This window comes from Schistocerca gregaria, chromosome 4 (genome assembly GCF_023897955.1).
Source record: "Schistocerca gregaria isolate iqSchGreg1 chromosome 4, iqSchGreg1.2, whole genome shotgun sequence".
In the NCBI taxonomy this organism is placed as follows: Eukaryota; Metazoa; Arthropoda; class Insecta; order Orthoptera; family Acrididae; genus Schistocerca; species Schistocerca gregaria.
The window spans coordinates 221723569-221743825 of NC_064923.1; the positions used below are offsets into that span (position 1 = coordinate 221723569).

Sequence of the window (20257 nt, forward strand, 5' to 3'; positions counted from 1 at the left end):
CAAATGCCTTCTGTATTTCCATACTGTTGACTATAATTGGTAGTTCAATTTGCAACAAGAGTTTCCCACCCCAAGGACAAGAAACTGGCATTGATCCCCTGTTCACCATTTCTCAGTGAGGGAGTCAAATAGAGCCAAATCCACTTATCTCTGTACCATTTCATTATGCACCTTTAACAACATAACCATTTTACTGCTTTCAGTTCACTTTTCCTCAGTCTTTTATATAATAATGAAAATAAGAAAAAGAAAGAGAGAGAGAGAGAGAGAGAGAGAGAGAGAGAGAGAGAGAGAGAGAAATTACAGGAAGTTACCTTCAACACAGAACAGATTTAATATTTAGGCTTTCGCATGGTATTTTTAGTCAGTCTTTCATCATTACATTTGACCATGTGTTAAACAAGTCTGTTGACTTTTTGAGCTACTTTGTTATAGAACAAAATAGCTGTCTGAAAATCTGTTACTAAAAGTAGTACTTGAATATAACTGTTCTCTGTTGCATTTATATGAAACTATATTTGCAACACAATCTCATATAGTCTGTGAATGCACAACACATCTAGTCCATATGTTAAAAAGAAGATGGAGCACTCAGTTCTTCACGTACATAGCAGTCACTTTATTTAAGTTTTTCTCAATTGATTATGTACATGATAAATAAACCAGTAAATTATTGCAGGTCTGACATTCGAACTGTTGAAAGCAGTATACCACAGACTGAAGGGGCAAACCACTCACATAGTGGTTTTGATTTCTTCACACAATGTAAGTATGAAAACAGTGTTTTTGTGCAATAGATGTTATGCAGTGTAGAGAGGAATAAATAGAGAAAGAGATACACAAAAACTACATCTTCAAAATATATTGAAGTAGTAGTACCAGTAAGTTGTCAGTTATACAATCAGAATTCAATGTTGCTTGCTTTATTGCAGCAAATGGAAACAGAGAAATGCAACGATTCATTAGTACTCATGTAGAAGCCAGCAAAATTGGTCGACAGATTGCTGAAGAAGTGCTAGATTCTATGAAACAAGGAGCAGATTCATCACCTGGCAGCAGTCCCTCACCAGATGTTGATCAAACACGGCCATCAGTAAGTGCTCAAGACATTTTATTGGTTACTAGAATTCTGTGCATGCCTTCGCCTGTGTATGTGTTCAACACATATTTTGAACACCCCCTCCACTTTTATGTTTCCACCTCTTCCTCCCTCTGTCCATCCAGCTCATCTTCCCACCTCTATCTGTATGTCTCCTCCTGCTCTTGTCATGGTCAATTGCCTCCACCCCCTCTCTGATCATATCATCCTTTCCCATCTCTCTGTCCACCTCCACCTACCCCTCTTCCTTTTCTGTTGCTCACTAACTCACTACACCTTCCACCCATTTCATACATCTCCTCCTCCTCCACTTTATTCTGTCAATTTTCCCCTTCCCCTCTCACTGTCAGACCCTCCTCTACCCATTTCAACAAGTGCCCAGTCACGCTCATTGGGATATTTAGCCCCTGAAAAAAATTTCAGTAAAGCAGGTCGATACTACTCCTACAAAGCACGTGCCATGTACGACAGCCTACATGTCAGGACCCAGAAAACTGTTTCTTAACCAGGGCTGCTCTGCAATGGAGGTTGATGTAGCAGGCTGATACTGTGCCCAAATAACATGTCTGTTGTGCAGGGCAGCCTATATGCCAGGGGTGGAAAAATATGTTTTTACCCATATCTCTGCTCCTATTGGAAATAGGAGGTTATAAATCCCACAGTGCTGATACTTAAGAGGCTTGCTGCTTCTGTGCGTAATTTGGCTGAAATTGATCCAAAGGTTTTGAATGAGATTCCAGACATACACATGTGCACTCTCTTTTTTTCAACAGATAATGAATATCAGGATAACATTAACAAGAAGAAGAGGCATGATGATAGGACATGTAGCAAGTCATCAGGGTATCATGGTACTTAGGGCATCTGTAAAGCGTAAAACTATAGGAGAGGGCAGAGATTGGAGTTTATCCAATAAATAATTGATGATGTTGGGTGTAAGTGCTACTCTGAGATGAAGAGCTCAGCACATGAGTAGAATTCGCAATGGACCACATCAAACCTGTATTATGACCGATAAAAAAATAGTATCACATAATCTCAATCAGAACATGCAAAGAAACACATAAGGCCATAGACACAAAATTCAACAAGTCATTTATCAGTGGTCTTCAAATTTAAAGCTTAACTTTTTAGTTGGAAATAGGAGAATCATCTTTGTGTGCACTGATGAATTAACAAAAATTAAAAATTATCTGCAATAAAACATAGAATAAACTATTACATTCGACATACTCAGTTTGTTTTTATATTTTCAAATAACTACTGCATTTACCTTTTAAGACAATACAGGAAATTCCTGGGTGGGTGGATGCAAGGGGAGAAAGCTCACTGTTGCAGGGAGGTTTGAGCTGGAGTTTATTTGTTGAGTTAGCGACTATCAGTAGGGTGGATGGCATAGAAAGCTAGAAATGGAAGTATATCCTTGAAAAAAATACAGCATGGTTGAACATAGGTTTATTATTGAATGTGATACCTTTATAGTCATACTCAGCAGTGATGGGAGTGTGGGGAGAGTGTTTGGAACAAGACTGGGAAAACTTAATCACATCCTCTGCCAAGTCTTCTGTTACCTGTCATCCTGCTTGGAAATGAGGTGTGCCTTTCCAAAATCCTTCCCATTTCCCCCCAAAATCCTTGTCACTTCTCCCAGAATGGTATTCTGGCTGCCCATCCAATCTGTAAAATATTGTGGTTCAACATTATGCCATGCCCATTTTCAGTCTCTTGCCAGATGATTTGTATTGGAAGGATAAGTGGATGAGTTGCCCTACACTCTGATTACACCATGTCCTATTCTAGTCCCATTACGTCCATATTATAACATATCAGAGCCAGATCCACCTATGAAAACAGTCATGCCATATGCCAACTCTGCTATAATTCCTTATAGCCTTTTATGGAAGCATGGCAACCAAATGCCTATCTGAGTGCATGGCTACTATCAAACTGTGAACAAGAACAAAGTTGACCATCCAGTGTTAGAACACGGTGCTGACCACAATATGCTCAACTTCATAGCTGTCGCAAACCTGTCTTGAGTCCTCCCTGGCATAACAATGTCGTTTGAAGCATACAGATGGGAATTGTCTTTGAAACACATACTTTGATACTGCAACAGACAGAGGCATGTTTAAAAAATAGGAACGTTAGGTTGTAACATACAGTCAGTGACAGGGTTATATGTATTGCGATCAATAGAAGTTTGGATTGAAGATAGGATGGAGGCATTTGCCACAAGGAAATTGGGAAAACAACAGAAACCCTAAATATGTATGGTTAATTGAACAAGCACTACCCTAAATGTGAATCCAGTGTACTAGCTACTGCACCACCTTTCCCAGTGAAATGCATATTGGGAATTATCAGAAGAGTTGGGAAACAATCAAATAGACCAGGAAACAGACTGGAATGGAGGTTATAATTATGACTGTGTAGATGTCACTGTGCAAGTAGGTGATAGATGAACTGAAGAAGTTGATTGCTAGATTCCTAAAGAAGAGGAAATACGAAGATGATGACTTTGTGGCAGGTGAGTGGATGACACACACATAAAAAAATAAAATAAAATATAAATTAAAAAAAACTGGAGCAGTATGGGCACACATAGCTGGAGACTGCAGTGCATGACAAAGATTAGAGGAGACTTTTATCTAGCAATGGATACAGGATGTGGACAAGGAAAAGAAGTTCCCAGATTTCCGAGTTAAAATACTCTTTTTCCCTGGTGAGAATACACTTTGTCTCAGATGATAATACACTATACCCCACATGAAAGTACATTTCTTTCCATTTTTAGTGACAATATACTTCACCTTGAAGCTGTAAAATTTATCAATCCTTTGAAAGGTTTTAAACATCAGCATAGAGCTTCCCGTCACTTTAATAAATGAAACCCAGAAAAAAAGCAATATATTTTGGAAAGATCTTTCATGCGGGGCAACTTTTTTGTATTATGAAAGTATAAATACACATTCTACCAAATGCAGCACAGTAGCTTTCGAAGCATGGAAATGGATATTGTGCTGCATGATAGGCTCTTGCCAGTCCATCATAGCTTGTGTCGTATCATCTCACCAGCTAATGACAGTAAATAGTCAGAGCAGAGGATGTTTGATGTAGTTAGCCAATAGAAACATCACTTATTAGGAAAAGTTAATGATTTAAATATACATACAATATAGCTACAAGAAAAGCAAAGCTTTCACTTAAACTATTGGTCATCAAAATTTTTTTACTGTTTTTCTGACGTTGTGGTTAGGCAGGAACCTTAGATCACAGCTTAAATTGCAGCAGTTGACTATTTCTAACAAGCACATTATAAATTTCACTGCTGTGCACCAAACATTTCGTGGGTTACCTGGCTGAATACATGTTCTGACAAGCACTTCAGCTCTTCCACAAAAAAACCAGTTATGCATGAAACTGCTCAAGAACTCACCTCATAGTTTTTTGGAAGTGTAATTATATTTTTCTTCATTGTTATTGCATAATTTGTAATCTATGAAGGAACTAATATGAGTATGAAAAAGTAACTTTGAATATTGGTCTTTTTTAGTATGTCTTACCTTTTACAATAGATCAAATACAGTCTTTTGGGCCCAAAATTTTTCTGAGTTTCAAATTTTGAATGAGAGTCAAACACTCTTTGATTTAAGCAATTCGTCACACATTCTCACAAGTAATATAATTCATCTTGCATAAAAGGAAATTTACCTTGAAAGTAGTGCTTCCGAAACCACCATTTTCCCATGACCTGTTAGAAATATAGACACCACACTGATTGAAAACAATTTGTTGTTACGAAGTATTGTGTAGTCTTCATCATGAAGCCTTTGACAGAGCTTGCTATTGGCAGATGCTTGTGTGTGCACCGTGTTTTGTTAGTGTAAATGGCATATTTTCTTTGCAAATAAAGTTTTATTTTGTTGTTATTTTCGTGTTAATGTTTTATTGCTGCAGAAATATTCTGCAGAAGTGGACTTAAGACAAATTCTTTGTTAGAGTATCTGTTCTTACCTCTTACCAGCAAAAATGGCAAATATTTAACTGAAAACTAAAACAGTGACAAATTCCTGAGTTTTTCCTGGATTTCCCAGTTGTCCTGGCGCATATACATTTTGTGGAAGTGAAATGGCTACTATTTCTGCTGCTACAGCATACTTAGATGTCTTGTGGTTCCCTTAAATCAATTAAAGCATATCCTGTAATGAATTCTTTGAAAGAAATACAGCCATTTTTTCCCAGTCCCTCCTCAATCCGAAGTCATTGTCGATAGTCTGTGAAACCTTGATCTTGCTTTCTTTTGACCATTTTTTAAATACTGAAGAGATTCTTATTTGATGAAATGGTGTTGCAAAATGATGCAGAGGGTCTGAACAAGCCTACTTTGATGGTCATATGAAGACAAAAAACTGTTAGTTGCTTTCGGTACATGTTTGAAACTGAAGTACATTACAGGTAACAATAACTGCATTGGCGAATCCCTTAGGAATTACAAATAATAGAATACCAGGGGATAGAGGTTTCAGGTGGCAGTTGTGATGACAGTTTGTATTCCTGTTTCACAGCTCATACTCCAGAGAAGCCCAACATATTTATTTTTGACTAGTCTAGTAATTTGTGACATGGCCTTGATAAGCTTAATTTATTTATTTGCATCTGGTCAACAAATTTGTAACATATGCCCTTCTCTGGGAACTGAATCTCTTTAAATGCTTATGCTTCACTCTGATTTAACTTATTCTGTTGTTTCACAGTGATCTTCATAATGCTTTGATTACACTGTTCTCTCCTTTCATTCTTCATCTTTATCCTCACCTTACACAGAGTAAAAATGAAAATTCAGTGTTTGTCTGCTGCCCCTAATAACAGTTGATCAGTTAGAGCATCTGTTGTTAACATTCTGTATTTGATACTAAATTATAAATGAGCAAATAATAACACATATACAATGGCTTTACAGTCACAGATGTCAACAAGCAACTCCAATGAATTACCTCAGCAACGAAATGGTTCCACACGCTCAAATCCTCTCAACAATGGTGGAACAAGTTTCCCAAATATCCGGAACAATGTGCAATTGTCTATAGCGAATGAACCAGGTATGTTGCTGTTTTGTTATGAACTTTAGTATGATTTTGATTAATGTATGTTAACAAAATAACATTTTTCAATCAGTGACTGAATGTATTAGATTTTCCTGCAGAAACTTGTTATCAGTTTTTCAAAATATATATATTTGTATTTCAAAATGTAATAATTAATGTATAAGGCAACATACTACAATGAAAGTGGTAGTGCAAAAAATGGAAACTCTAGTGTTTCCCCAGTAGCCTACATTACAGATATTCAGTTTGTGGATAATGTTCGACACACCAGACCAGATACAACTGTATCTAATCATATGCACTCTTTTGTGCTACAGATTAACAGTGAAATTGTTATTTTTAAGATGCACAAACAAGTCTCACAACTACATTTTATCTCCACAAAGTAAATAATGTAGATTGTCAACAGAATATTATATCCTCTGTAAATATGTAATTTACATGTTCCAACATGGAAAATTAAAAGTCTGCTTCTGTAGTTATCCTCTTTCCAGAGGTGGAAACAATTTCTGTTATTTACTGACAGAACATAGTTTAAATATTTTAATGGTATAAATTAGAAACACCACATGTTGTAAAATAGTGTATATAACTTGCAGATATTCTTGTTGATTAATTTTCTACATTTTAGTTGTCTAAATTTAGTTGTCTAAATGCTGTTCATGCTGCTGCTGGCACACACATAAATTGTTTGTAATAGCATAGCTAAAACTTTATGGTTTTGTGATTATTTCGCAATTCATTCCAAGTTTGTAGTATGTTTTTATAAACAAATATGGACGTTTGAAATTAGGTAATTCTTTTTGGTGTTTATCAAAGGTTATGTTGCTGCAAGAATGCATACTAATATGGGAAACTATATCTCTTTGGAGATTATTTTCACTCTGTTCTTCTCTCTTTTGAATTGCCAACTGCCTTCTTTCCCACATCTATCATCTCAAGTTGCACATAAGTTTCTCCTAGTTGAAAATACCACATAATGTTGTCATGTCGAAACCACAATCAAGTCCAAATATGAAGGCAGAGCCATCAGTGAAACAGAACACTTGCAAGTGAAACCACTTTGTTACTGACACCAGTGTTCAGCCACAATAGAACAGAACTTCTGGATGAAGAGCGCAGTTATAAGGTATTTCAAGAACCCTCCACAAATGATAAATGCAAGATAATAAATAAGAGCTGGTGGTTGGGTTTGAACTGGAGACTCACAGCAAGCCAGCCATCGATGCTAACCACAGCACCACAATGTATTTCCCAGAGCTCACGACATTGCTCCTTTTCCTCGAAAAACAGTACTCACTGTTTGGGAAGTCCTCATTGGAGCCAAGTACAGCACCCAGGATTTATATCTCTTCAGTGGTTGTCTGTATAGTGGCACTGATGGATCTTGGCTTTTTGGCCATGTAGTTACATCGTCTCCACTACAATGAGCATTGAAGGTAGCTCCTCCTGTCAAAGCTTCATGACTGATGAGTGGGTCTTCAGTTTCCTTGAACCTCCCATCATCAATATGTGCCTCTGGGTCATAGTAGGGCTTCATATGGAGAACATGGACAATGTCTCTGCACTTTTGTCTTTTTGATGAAGAGTCTCTACTTCATTTGTGACATAAAGCAAGTGATGAAGGATATGATATAACCCAAAGCAGCACTTTAGTAACTTTCCCAATAGTCCTACTTTCCACACAGGAATAAAAAACCAAATCAAGTTTTGTGGGCTGTATCTCATTGGTCGGTGCTTGGAACTGTAGTGCTCTCAATCCTTTTCCTGAGTGTCCAGGGACTATATGCCACCCAGCTGTCTTGCTTCTTTGGTCTTGGTGAGGAAGCATTTCATGTAGTTGTCCTGAATATCATCTGGTCGAAACATAAACAGTGTATCCATAGTTGTTTCAGCCTCACAACAATAGAGCAGAAAGAACGATATGAAGCCTTTAGTGTCTTGCTTCACTGTGTTGTAAGTGAATGTCATGATTGGCAGTATTGTGTCGCAATCTCTCTGTTTGACATCAACATACATCAACAGCATATCTGCCAGTGGCTTATTAAAGTGTTCTCTGAAGCCATTCATCTCTGGATGATAGGCAGTCATCATTCTGTAGTGATGTTGCAACATGAAATTACCTCAACATACAACAAGAGCATATCTGCCAGTGGCTTATTAAAGTGTTCTGTGAAGCGATCCATCGCCGGATGATAGTCAGTCGTCATCCTGTGGCTGACGTTCCAAGATGAAATTACTGGTGATACTAATCTCGACTGAAATCTTTTCCGTTATCAAACATCATCACACGGGATGCTCTGTGCTTCAGAATTATGTCTTCTGCAACAAACTTTACACTTTCTGGAGCATCAGCAGTCAGCACAACTCTGATGACAGCATAAGAGGTGAGGTAGTGACAGCAGACTGTTATCCATCAATTCCCATTTGTCAACTTTGGGAAGCTCCCTAGGAGGTCGACTCCAGTTTGGTGGAATGGTGCTGCCACAGGCAGGATTGGTACCAGACACTCTGGAGGTAATTGTGGCACTCACTTCCATCATTAGTATTCTTTACAGTGTCAGTACTCTTTACAGTGGCTGGACCTTCCCTCTGTTCAGCAGCAGAGTCATTTAATCATTTAATGTACTGATGACTGAAATTTCGTCCACACATTTGTGTTCCTCCAAAGCATACCTTGAAGGGCAGTTGGCAACCTTCTGTTTGTGTCTACTTTTAAATACCACTGTGACAGAATGGTGGTTCGCTACAAAGTGAATGGCACACTTTCATGGTTTTAGAGTAGTTCATCTTGGACTTCAAGAGTACTCTGGAAGCATTAGCTATCACCTTTCCAGCACCTTCTTTCATTTGAACTAGAACTTCCCCATTTCCAAAACTGCTGGTGTCACTGGGAAATTGTATCTTGGCATTCTTGTCATAAAGTGCTAGAACTGGAGAAGTTGTTAGTTCCTCTTGATGGATCAGGAAAGCTCATTTCATGTAAGGACAATGATTAGGTAAGAGAAATTAGGGCTCATATGGGGGCATGTACACAGTCTATTTCCCTCACTCTATTTGCGAGTGGAACAGGAAAGGAAATGATTAGTAGTGGTACAGGGTACCTCTGCCATGCAAAATATGGTGGTTTGCAAAGTATGTATGTAGATAGAGATATAACTTCTTGCTCCTTGTTCCAGGAAAATGTACCACCTCCCTTCAGTGCTTCTTGCAAAGGATTGCCTTAGTATAGAAGTCTTTTATGAATTGATGGTAATACATACACATCGAAGAGAACTCCTTACATCAGGAATGTGCAGAGAAGTAAGAAAATCTGTGATTGCTCTTATTTTCTGTGGACTGGGATGGACTACATCGCCACTGACTAGGTCCCCTGAGTTTTTTATTTCTGGATGACAAAGAGGCAGTTTTTCATGTTCAGACAGAACTCTGTAGTCTGAACACACTTCAACCTAGTTGGCAGGTGGCTTAGATGTTATTAAAATCTCTTTGAAAAACGATAATGTCATCCAGATAGCAAAGACGTGACATCCATGCAATGCAGTGGTTCTCAGCTTGTAGGTAATTTGCTCCCTGAGGGATAAAATTTAATTTTATAAGGGGTAAAAACAAAAGTGTTCAATTGTGTTTCAGTCACAAAACGGAATTATTTTCAAAAGATAATTACTGTTATCAATATTTTGTGAGATTATAACACTGGTTGCATAAGTTACCAGTAATTACAAACACTAGCATTAAAGTATGACAGTGTTGTGGGGTTTGCAGTTTGCTAAATGTACGTATGGTCATCATCTTTCTCGCTGACATCTCACTGCTCATATACTTTGTATTATGACAGTAAATTGAGACGTATATATCACTTATGCTTAAATATCTCGTAAAAATATGTTCTCTGAGTTGTAGGTAGTTTAGCAACAGTATATAAATAGGTTCATTACTCACTTCACAGCAATAAATTAACTCCTCCAGGCTGTGACTAAGCCATGTCTCCGCAATATCCTTTCTTTCAGGAGTGCTAGTTCTGCTGGGTTTGTAGGAGAGCTTCTGTAAAGTTTGGAAGGTAGGAGACGAGATACTGGCAGAAGTAAAGCTGTTAGGATGGGGCGTGAGTCGTGCTTGGATAGCTCAGTTGGTAGAGCACTTGCCCACGAAAGGCAAAGGTCCTGAGTTCGAGTCTCGGTCCAGCACACAGTTTTAATCTGTCAGGAAGTTTCAATAAATTAACTAATTAACAACACTACAGTAACTATGTAATGGTTACTACAGTTATGCAGGCACTACACTGTATTATTGTTATTATTATTATTATTATTATTATTATTGGCAATATTCAGACATGAAGCATTGGCAGCCTGAAGTCCTAAAATATCTGTTAATTCAGAAACAAGACCTTTAGCATTTAAGTGATCTTTAAACAATTAGTGTAGCACACGCAGCATAACTAGGTTGCTTGTAATTGGAGGTTCAAGGCATGGGTGAAGCAAGTGTCATTAACAAGATGCGTGATGCACAGGAAGCATGTTCTATAACAAGTGTCTGCTCTCACTATGGATAATTACCTTTCTTTCCTTACGAGGAGATGATGATAGCACTCATAATACACTAAGAATTGCTTCATAATTACTTAAAAGAGATTGTTAGAAATAAGTAGAACAAATTTTCTGATTGACTCATTAGTTTGTGGTTTAATAAAACACCTATGAAAACCAAGTGTCTCTTACCTTTCATCATTTTAAAAATAAAGTATTGAAAGAAAATTATTTTTCATTGTAAAGTTTATTTAGGCAATAATGTTGATAAAAGTGGGAGGAGAAGGATCTTAGGAAGGTTGGGAACAATGATATAAGATGTTAAAAGTAGGCTGTCCATCATTTGGGATCCAAACAAAATAACTTTAAACTCATAGAGGCAGCCAGGAGTTTTGAAGGTAGTCTTTTTCCCATCAGCCTAGGCTATCTTGATTTGCAGTAGCCTGTGTGTGTGCCCGTAGGTGATCAATACTTTACTCCTTTCAAGCAGACTAAAGTGTACACAGTGCACTGCAGTGGCCAAATATCTTTCTTCGTGATTTTGTTCAGTTATCGGTAGTCAACACAGAAATGCGAGTCCCATCCATCTTCTTCACAAGGACCACCTGAGAGAGCCGAGAACAGTTTGAAAGTTCAATGATGTCATCTTGCAGCATCTTCCCCACTTTCTTCCAAATTACCCATAACTCAGTTAGTGACACTCAATATGAGTGCTGGCTAATTGGTGGATGATCCCCAGAATTGATATGGTGTTTAACATGAGCCTCTGGTCTGTCTTTTCTCCACTCCAAACCTGGAAACATCCAAAAATTAATGCAAAATGGCTATCACTCCTCATCATTGTTCCTTGGTCGGGCCAGATCTTATTGGCAGTTTGATAGTAGCTTCCTGCCCTGTATCATCTGTAGTGGTAATGAGGCACAGATCTTAGTCAATGACTTCAAGCTGTCCTTCCTGGATCGGTTTGGCTGTCCCGGCACACATGCCTTTGGGCATGAATTGTGGCTGCTCTTGACCATTAGTGTGCCAAAGTTGTCCTTGACCACCTAAAATGCTCATGATCAAAGGTGGCAAGTATATTTTGTGTGCCTGAGTAGCTTTCTGCAGTCAATAAAAGTTTGACAGTTTAACTTAGCATTTCAGTTGATGACCAGAAATTGTATCACTGACGATGGTGGGATAACAATGTCTTCAATGGGAAACAACGCCCAGAGTAATCTTTGTTGTGTGTGATTCTTGGAGAAGCTTTGCCAATTTTGGGCTCTGATTTTTCACATCCTATGATTGCATGTGATGTCTGAAAGAAGTCCCATTCAAGGATAGTGTTATGAATACAGTCTGTTAAAATGATAATTGAAAGGCTGTTTTCTGTCATTGTTAATTATTCTTACTGTATACATTTCAGTCAGTTGGAAGTACTTTCCATTTGTAACTTTTAGTACAATCACTTTTGTGTCACAGAATCTTTGTATCATAGAATCTTCTTTGTTTGATGATGCTAAGCATCCAAAACTACAGAAAAGAAATCCACTGAGTTAACTAGTCTCCAGACAAGTTGGCAACTGATGAAGACATTAATGACATTTTCCTAACATGGAAGTGACTGTTGTCCATGGAGGATTTGCATCTGTGGTGGCCTCACCATCATAGATGGTCCCCTTGCTTAGTTTCCCTGAAGTCGGCAGTTAGGCAAGTGATAAGTTCCCCTTTATGGTGATGATGAATGGCTAGAGCGTGTTGGAGAGTAACCTCATCCAGGGTCTGGGGAAGGGCTTTGTCCTGATAGGGTGACTGAAGACACTGCTTATACCATATTTGTTCGCTCTATTCTGGAGTATCGCTGTGTGGTGTGGGATCTGCATCAGGTGGGAATGATGGATGACATCAAAAAAGTTCAAAGAAGGGCAGCCCGTTTTGTATTATTGCAAAATAGGGGAGATAGTAACACAGACATGATATGTGAATTGGACTGGCAATCATTAAAACAAAGGCGTTTTTTGTTGCGATGGGATCTTTTCATGAAATTTCAATCACCAATTTTCACCTCCGACTGCAAAAATATTCTATTGTTGCCCACATACATAGAAAGAAATGATTATCATGATAAAATAAAAGAAATCAGGCTCAACAGAAAAATTTAAATGCTTGTTTTTCCTGTGCGCCATTCGAGAGTGCAGTGGTAAAGAGAAAGCTTGAAGGTGGTTCATTGAGCCCTCCACCAGGCACTTTATTGTGAATAGCAGAGTAATCATAAAGATGTAGACTATAACTGTCTGCAATTGATGGGTATGAACAGAGCTGTTGAGTTGTCTGGTATCTGGTAGTGTAGCCTTCTCTGCAGTAACACACAATATGTCGAGGGCATCCACAGTGGAAACACACTGGTGTGTTGTTCTCTGTCCTCCAAATGTCTGTTCTTCTGTGGGCTATTCTGCTTGATGTAGGAATTGGTTGCACCTATGCTGGTTGAGTGCTAGGTTGTCGTTTTGACAGCTGCAGCGTAATTCTGTAATGGCCAAGTTCACTCTTCGTGGCACTTCCAACTAGCAACAAAGATTGGCAGTAAAGATTGATAAACTTCTTCTTCAATGTTCTGTATTATGGGGACACAGTCGCGAGTGAACTCCCATAAGGAATCAATGCTAAAACGAGCAAACGTCAGGTACACTTTCTGAAGTAACTAATGGAGATAAAGACCTGAAACTTTTACAGTGTACAGCTGAAACATCATTCTCAAATCACATAAAAAATGGTTAATGTATTTTCTCTAGTTCATGAGTAATCATTTTTTTGTTCTATAAGACGAAAAATTAAAACTTTTCTAAACACCTTGGAGCTTGTAAATCTGTTCTATTTATCACTACTGGCCTATTTTTTTATCTAATTAATCATCGTTGTATTAACAAGAGATACTGTAAGTCTGATGTCTGTAGCAGTCATAGTTTTTGAGAAAAGTGTACCAGAAGGTCAAAAAATGTAGTTTTAAGAAAAATGGTATTGAAGTTTTACATGCAAGAAAGTAATGTATAATGTCATACAGACACACTTTTAAAACATTCCAGGGCTATACTGTGGCTCAGTTTCTTGATCTTTATTTTCTTTTCTTTGATCTTCTGGCTATCCTGGCCTCCTTGGTAGCATTTCTTGCAGAAATATCAGCATAACGGATACGGTCCATGTCAGTCTTTTTCAGTCCCCTTTCAGTATTGATACCATCCTTTGTTCCCAAGAGTCTTAATACTTTAGTGTTTCTTTTCTAATGAAAACAGTTTTTGGTACCCTTGTCCAAATGACAGAATTCAAACTTTCATTTGGGTTTTGAGTTTTCCCATGGAGACACTTTTTCAAGAGCTCTTGTTGGCTGAGGTCTCTGAAAATGAATTTCACAGCTAGCAGGATTTTTTCTGGAATTGAATGTTTGTGCTTATAGCTGGAAGATGTAGCTGGGTTGTTGAATTTCCACCAGCTGTCAGGTCCCCGTGGGCAAAGGTTATATTGTGGTTCCTCATCTGTTGAAATTTTATGAAAGAATATAGCCCAGATGGCTCTCCTCATTGCTTCTACATTGTTGCAGTTATTTCTAATGGCCATACCATAATAAGTCTGGGTCCTGTCTATTTCAGCCTTTGTCAGGCCCCTTTTACCACCTAACTTTTTTCCCTTACATATCTTTAGAAGTCGTGATCCCATTCTTTTCTGTACATGTCCTATACATTCCAGTTTATTAATTTTGACTCCAGGCCCTTAAGTTTTATCTTCTACCACTTTCTGATAAACCTTACTGTCCCGTCCCCAAGATAGCCTGTATAGAGCAGGCTGTTCCAGCTCGTCAGCTCCGTTGTGAGCCGCGGAGTGCTTCCTGCTCCTGGGAACCTTGTCGCTCGCCGTGACCATTCAAGTGGGCCGGCACGTGGCACGGCTGGCTGAGGCAGCTGGCAAGGCAAGCGTTCTGATGTGCCTGCGCCTTACAAGACTGACAACCTCATACTCTTAGCTGCTAAGACGTGGTGACACGCTACACCAGGAAATACGATGTTCAGGAAATAAATAAAAAACAACTGTTTTACAAGAAATTGCATATTAAACTTATTGGGCCTCTGTAGCTTGACATTTTCTTTTCATTACAACATCAGAAATATCAGGCGTCAAAGTGCTCGCAGCGTTAATGCGGAGGATGGCCTTCATTGTTGCAACTTGAAGAAACGATCGTTCCTTACTTTTTACTCTTTTCATTGCTGAGAAAAGCTGCTCACAACAATACGTAGCTTCAAACATGCACATGACCTGAGCAGCATTGTTGTGAAGCATGGCAAATGTTTTTTGCTGTAATGAACGATACCATTGTGACAAATCCAACGATTTTTTTGTTTCGACAGGCAAACCCCTTCAATTGCCTGCATCTCCCTTGGAAACAAACATTCTGCAAATGCTACCCTGCACAATTTTACGAGTGGTCCCACGGAAAACGACTTGCCACTTGTCGTAACGTAGCTTGATCGAATTGCAGATTCAGTAGTGTCTTCTCTTCTCTCATTCACCTGAAAATTATAAACGCATTACAGAACAGGAACAATGTTGCATGTTTTGATACCCTCTGTATTACGAAACCGTTTTTAAACATACGTCTCCTGGTATGACGTTCTTAAGCCTGGCTACCAGTTCTCTGCGTGCAACGCCTTCTACCTGACCGTAGTGCGGTGCGTGAAGACGTGTATAATGTCGTTGTATATTGTACCTCTTCGCAGAATTAAATACTTTATGACATACAATACACTGCGGACGACCATCCCTCTCAATGAATAGAAAGGTATCCTCCAATAGAGGTACAGGGCTCGCGTGGCTAGTCATAGCTGTCATTGAACACAGATTATTGCATCAGTTGCGACCAAGGGGCAGTGAGTTTGCTTTCCCCCTCCACGTGGGCTCCAAGCTGCCGCAGTGAGCATTCCGGCTCCCTGGAGCTCAGTTGGAACAGCCGGGTATAGAGGATACCTCTTGACTGCACAGACCTTTTGAAAATGTTAGCAACACCAGCCACTTCCATGCCTCCACTACAACCATCAAAGTCCTTTTTGTACACATGTTGTATAGTGGGATTTTTGCTACCGATGTCACAGAACTTAGTAATAATTTCAATATCCAGAACCTTCCCAGTATCAAAAGAAGTTGCTGACACAATGCCATTTAGGGATGTATGCCCACGTTTCTGCCAACTGCTATCAAAACCAGCAGAAATTTGCCTTGGATCAGATTTCGTATCATTCAACTGAACTGCTTCTTCGGATGCTTTCAACATTGTAGATTCACTTACCTCAGCTACAACTGCACCAATAGTCTTGTTGTAAACATCAAACTTTCTTGGAGGTGAAGGAATGTTCATCGCTGCACAAAGAACAGCACCTGCACTTTGCCCTTTTCCAATAGATCTAAGTGCATACACTAATCTTATTTTGTTTTCATACAGTCTGCTTCTCGTTTCATGGGATGACATTGTATTGGTAGTACAGCTACATTCCAAACATGTCAGAACTAAATTACAAACAGTTCCCTTGGTTTTCACCACATCTTCATGCAAAGTAACATTTCAACCACAGTTTTTACAATTTGTGTGTTTTTTGATAAGTTCACACAATAACCTCATGGAGATCAGAATGTTTGTGTCAGTAATAACAGAAACACTGTTCACACCACATATTGCATTGTCACGCATTTGAGAGGCACTTGGAAAACCGGCAGCACCTAGAAGCTTCTTACTTGAAGTACTGACACTCTCACTGACTTCACTTTCAATATTATTTTGTGCTCTCTGTTCAAAACTAGCAGTTTTGCAGTTTATTTTTACATATTTATTTCCACAAAACTTAGGCTTATATCCAAACTTCCTTATTCTACCCATTGTGGTATAATGTTTCACAAAATCATTACATTTGTATCACCAAAACGTAAACAACTAGGATGAAGAAACTGACAAACGATAATCGACAATGCAGACAGGCTGACAAACATCAGAATAATAATTCTCTCTTGCAACCCAAATAGATTGTTGTACTATAGTCAATCCTGACTACTGCGCAAGACAGCAAAAAATGGACGTGGCGCTAGTTACCATGCTTCACGACCAAATTAATAACTATAATAATCAGATTTGTATGAAACAAATGCCATTCTGTAGCCAAATATTTGGAGCATAGATTAAGACTTTAAAAAAATAGATTTTTTTTTTTAGTCTGTTCGTGACTGTGTCCCCTTAACTACCCATGTATATGGTCAACATTCATGGCTGCTATCTCTTGTATCTTTGGTCCAACATTTTTGGCTGTCAAACATTGCTATATCTCTGGCCTTACTATCTGGTGTATGAGAGAGGTGAACTAAGTGGATGAAGTCTATTTTGTTGTAACTTTCTTTTTTTCGTAAAACATTTTCTCCAGGTCAGCTAGAATTTGGCCTAGCTATTGAGCTTCTTTTCATTGTTCTTGAGCCACTTGAGCCACACTGTTCTTGGTCTGTGCCATCCAAGTAAAAGCATACATGTGCCAAACATATCATGTCATCTCACCTACTGTAATTGGGAACCTTCTCAGCCATTTTGTTGGGTCCTGACCAATATCTCTGGAAAACACTGATGGATGCCTGATATGCAGTTGACTTACTGCTGTTTTGGAATCCATTTGTCTCCTAAATGTATGGATCTTAGTAATGCTGCGTTGCTTGTATTCTGATTCCTTTCCGTGTGGGTGACGGCTTTTATGACATCTCCACCAGGTGGTCTCACATCGGAACCACTATCTAGTGTAGAACTGAAGACAGTGTTGTCAGTGAAATAAAAAACTTAGAACTGAAAGCACATTTATTACTGACACCAATTTACAGACAGAACAGAATGCTAGTATCTATACAGACATCAAATATTTGGATTTACAAATGTTTACAGATGTTTAAAGAACCTCCCAGAAATGATAAATTTGAAGCAGCAAGTAATTGGTGATGGTTGAATTTGAAATGGTGACCCACAGCATTCAAGCCAGACACACTAACCACCACACTGCATGTGCCAAACTCGCAACAATATATTTAACATTTCAGTTCAGTTTGTAAGTAAATTTGCACAGCCTAACATGTGAAAGACAAAGCTCTGGCTGCTGTCCTTTTGAGGTACTTTGTTTTTGTCCAAGATAAAGATTTTTATAATTTTATTCTTCTATTGGTAAAAATAAGATCACAATTGTTTTATATCATTTCCACTCCATCCAAAACAAAATTCCCCAGTGACTCTTCAGTTTCTCATTCTGTTTACTATCAGTTACTCTGTGCAGCAATTCTGAGGCAAGCACCTGATAATACGTTCCTCTCTTCCATACATTCTGGGCATCACAATAAAATAATCTTCTGATTCCAGCATACAATTTTGATTTGTGCAATTGTTAATCTACAACAATTTTTACGAAAATGTACTGATTATAAATTTTAAAAAAGCAATATATTTACAGGTGTGGATCCAGATGAAGTTATTCAAATGATTGACGGCAATGTCCTGCCTGAATCTTCGAATCCTAATGCTTCCAATGATGGCAACGATGAAGCAGCAATGGCAGTCATAATGAGCCTATTGGAAGCTGATGCTGGGCTTGGTGGACCTGTTGACTTTTCTGGCATTCCATGGCCACTGCCATGAAGCTCTAACAAAGCCATCGAGCACAAAATCAAATTGTATATACCTTGAGTGTACCTGCATCCGAACTCTACATTTGAGTGGATATTTAGTAATGCTGTAGGTTTTGGCATCATGCAAAGAACATTTTGCAACGTAGAAGGTTTTTTAATACTTTTGCAACATGGACAACAGTATTTAAAAGGAGTAATTGTGCTCATTTTTGAAGAAGAAGCCACTTTGATGTCAGAGTTAGCAAATACAAGGTCTTCTGAAAGCAATGAGAGTTTCTGAAACACATTCCATGAGGAGCTATTGAAGTAAAGATTTTGATTGAGAAGTCTCCTTGCCTTTCACACTGCTACAAGACTTAACTGACATCACATTTTTAAAACTCATTTTCAAAATAGAAAATGAAGAAATGGAATGTTCTCAGGGTTGTTATTGGTCTCAGGACTGTGGTAAATATGTAGCTTGCAACAACACTTTCTACATTGCTCAATGTTTTGGCAGTGAAGTGATTATCGTGTAGTAGCATCCAGAAGTGTTAAGTGAAGTGCTTTCGAATGATATGGCCATGCGGTAATTAAGAACGCATCCAAGAAGTACATAGAACTTTTAGCCTTAAACATGGATAATAATGCTATACACGAACAATGTATTTTATTACGAAATTTTAGTGTCAATTTTGAAGATATTCTTGTAAATATTTATGCCTCTGTACTCAAAGACTTTTCAATGCATTCTCGACAGAAGCCTTGGGAAGAGAATCTGACATTATTTGCCAGGCAAAAATGTTATTTGGACCAATGTTCAATGTGTGTTGTGCACTGATCTTGAAGATTTGTTGTTAAATTTTGTATAGAAATTGCATGTAAACTGCATTTTAAATGTTGTTTATCAAATATAAATATTTATATTTCTTGTTTTTGCTGTTGATATACTTATTACCCCAAAATATAAGTAAAGTTATGCAACTTAATTTTTCAAAATTCAATTAGTTATGGAGGAAAACAGCTACTCTAACAAAACGTTAGTATTTAACCTTCTTTTTCTATAATAGGGTACCTTACAACACCAGTGATGTGATAGAACAAATTTTTTGAAAAGACCAGCATGCATCATAAAATGTAGACAACAGTAATTAGTTCCATCAGTGAAATTACTTTCTGCTAAATAAGAATGATCAACAGTGACACATACAGGTATAAGCACAATATTATAAAGATCTGGAAAGCACGCTAACTGAAAATAGTTTCAATTTATTCACTGCAAAAATAATGATCTAAATGCGGGGAGGGGGGGAGACAGGGAAATGGAAAAGTGGCTTGATGTTCATTTCTGCACTTTTCTCTTTTAATTTCATAATAATAAAAAAGGTTTCCAAAAGTTTTTGTTCTTGCTTTAAATATCAGTTTATTGTTGTTAATGCTCTTCACATATGCAGATTTTAATGTTTAGCTTTACAGTATGCTGACCACTTGAGAAATGAACATTAAAATGGAGAGAGAGAAACTCAAGAAATGTCTCAGGCAAGTTAAATTTAAAAACTAACAAAAAATGCTCCCATTAATAAGGTACACCATTCTCTACAACATTGGTTCCCAACCTTTTCTACCTGGTGTCCGTTTTGCTAGGGCATGCTCCCCTATTTTGTTTATTTTTCTGTATCTGCCGCAAAACATTATTTGACAATAACACTTACATAAAAGACGATTATAAAATGTAGAGTAAAACAAAACTATAGGTTTCAAAGGGTTTCACAAACGCAATAGAAATGTCTTTATGTCTTACTTAAATATCTGACAGAATTTTCAGTTGAACAACATATTTCACACCAAACTTTTTTTGTGTGTGTGTGTGTGTGTGT

General features: G+C 38.0%; 1 protein-coding gene across 4 annotated transcripts in view; it reads left to right on the plus strand.

Moving 5' to 3' along the window:
- Nucleotides 1–19315, plus strand: part of LOC126267123 (protein cycle) — a 946454-nt gene extending 927139 nt beyond the window's left edge. For all 4 annotated transcript variants that reach the window (XM_049972039.1, XM_049972038.1, XM_049972037.1 and 1 more), the window contains 4 exons: nucleotides 680–765; nucleotides 933–1093; nucleotides 6063–6201; nucleotides 18227–19315. In XM_049972039.1, coding sequence (XP_049827996.1) covers nucleotides 680–765; nucleotides 933–1093; nucleotides 6063–6201; nucleotides 18227–18411 — 571 coding nt within the window. In that variant the 3' untranslated portion in view covers nucleotides 18412–19315. The remainder of the gene's footprint in view (nucleotides 1–679; nucleotides 766–932; nucleotides 1094–6062; nucleotides 6202–18226) is intronic.
- The last annotated feature ends 942 nt before the right edge of the window (nucleotides 19316–20257 follow it).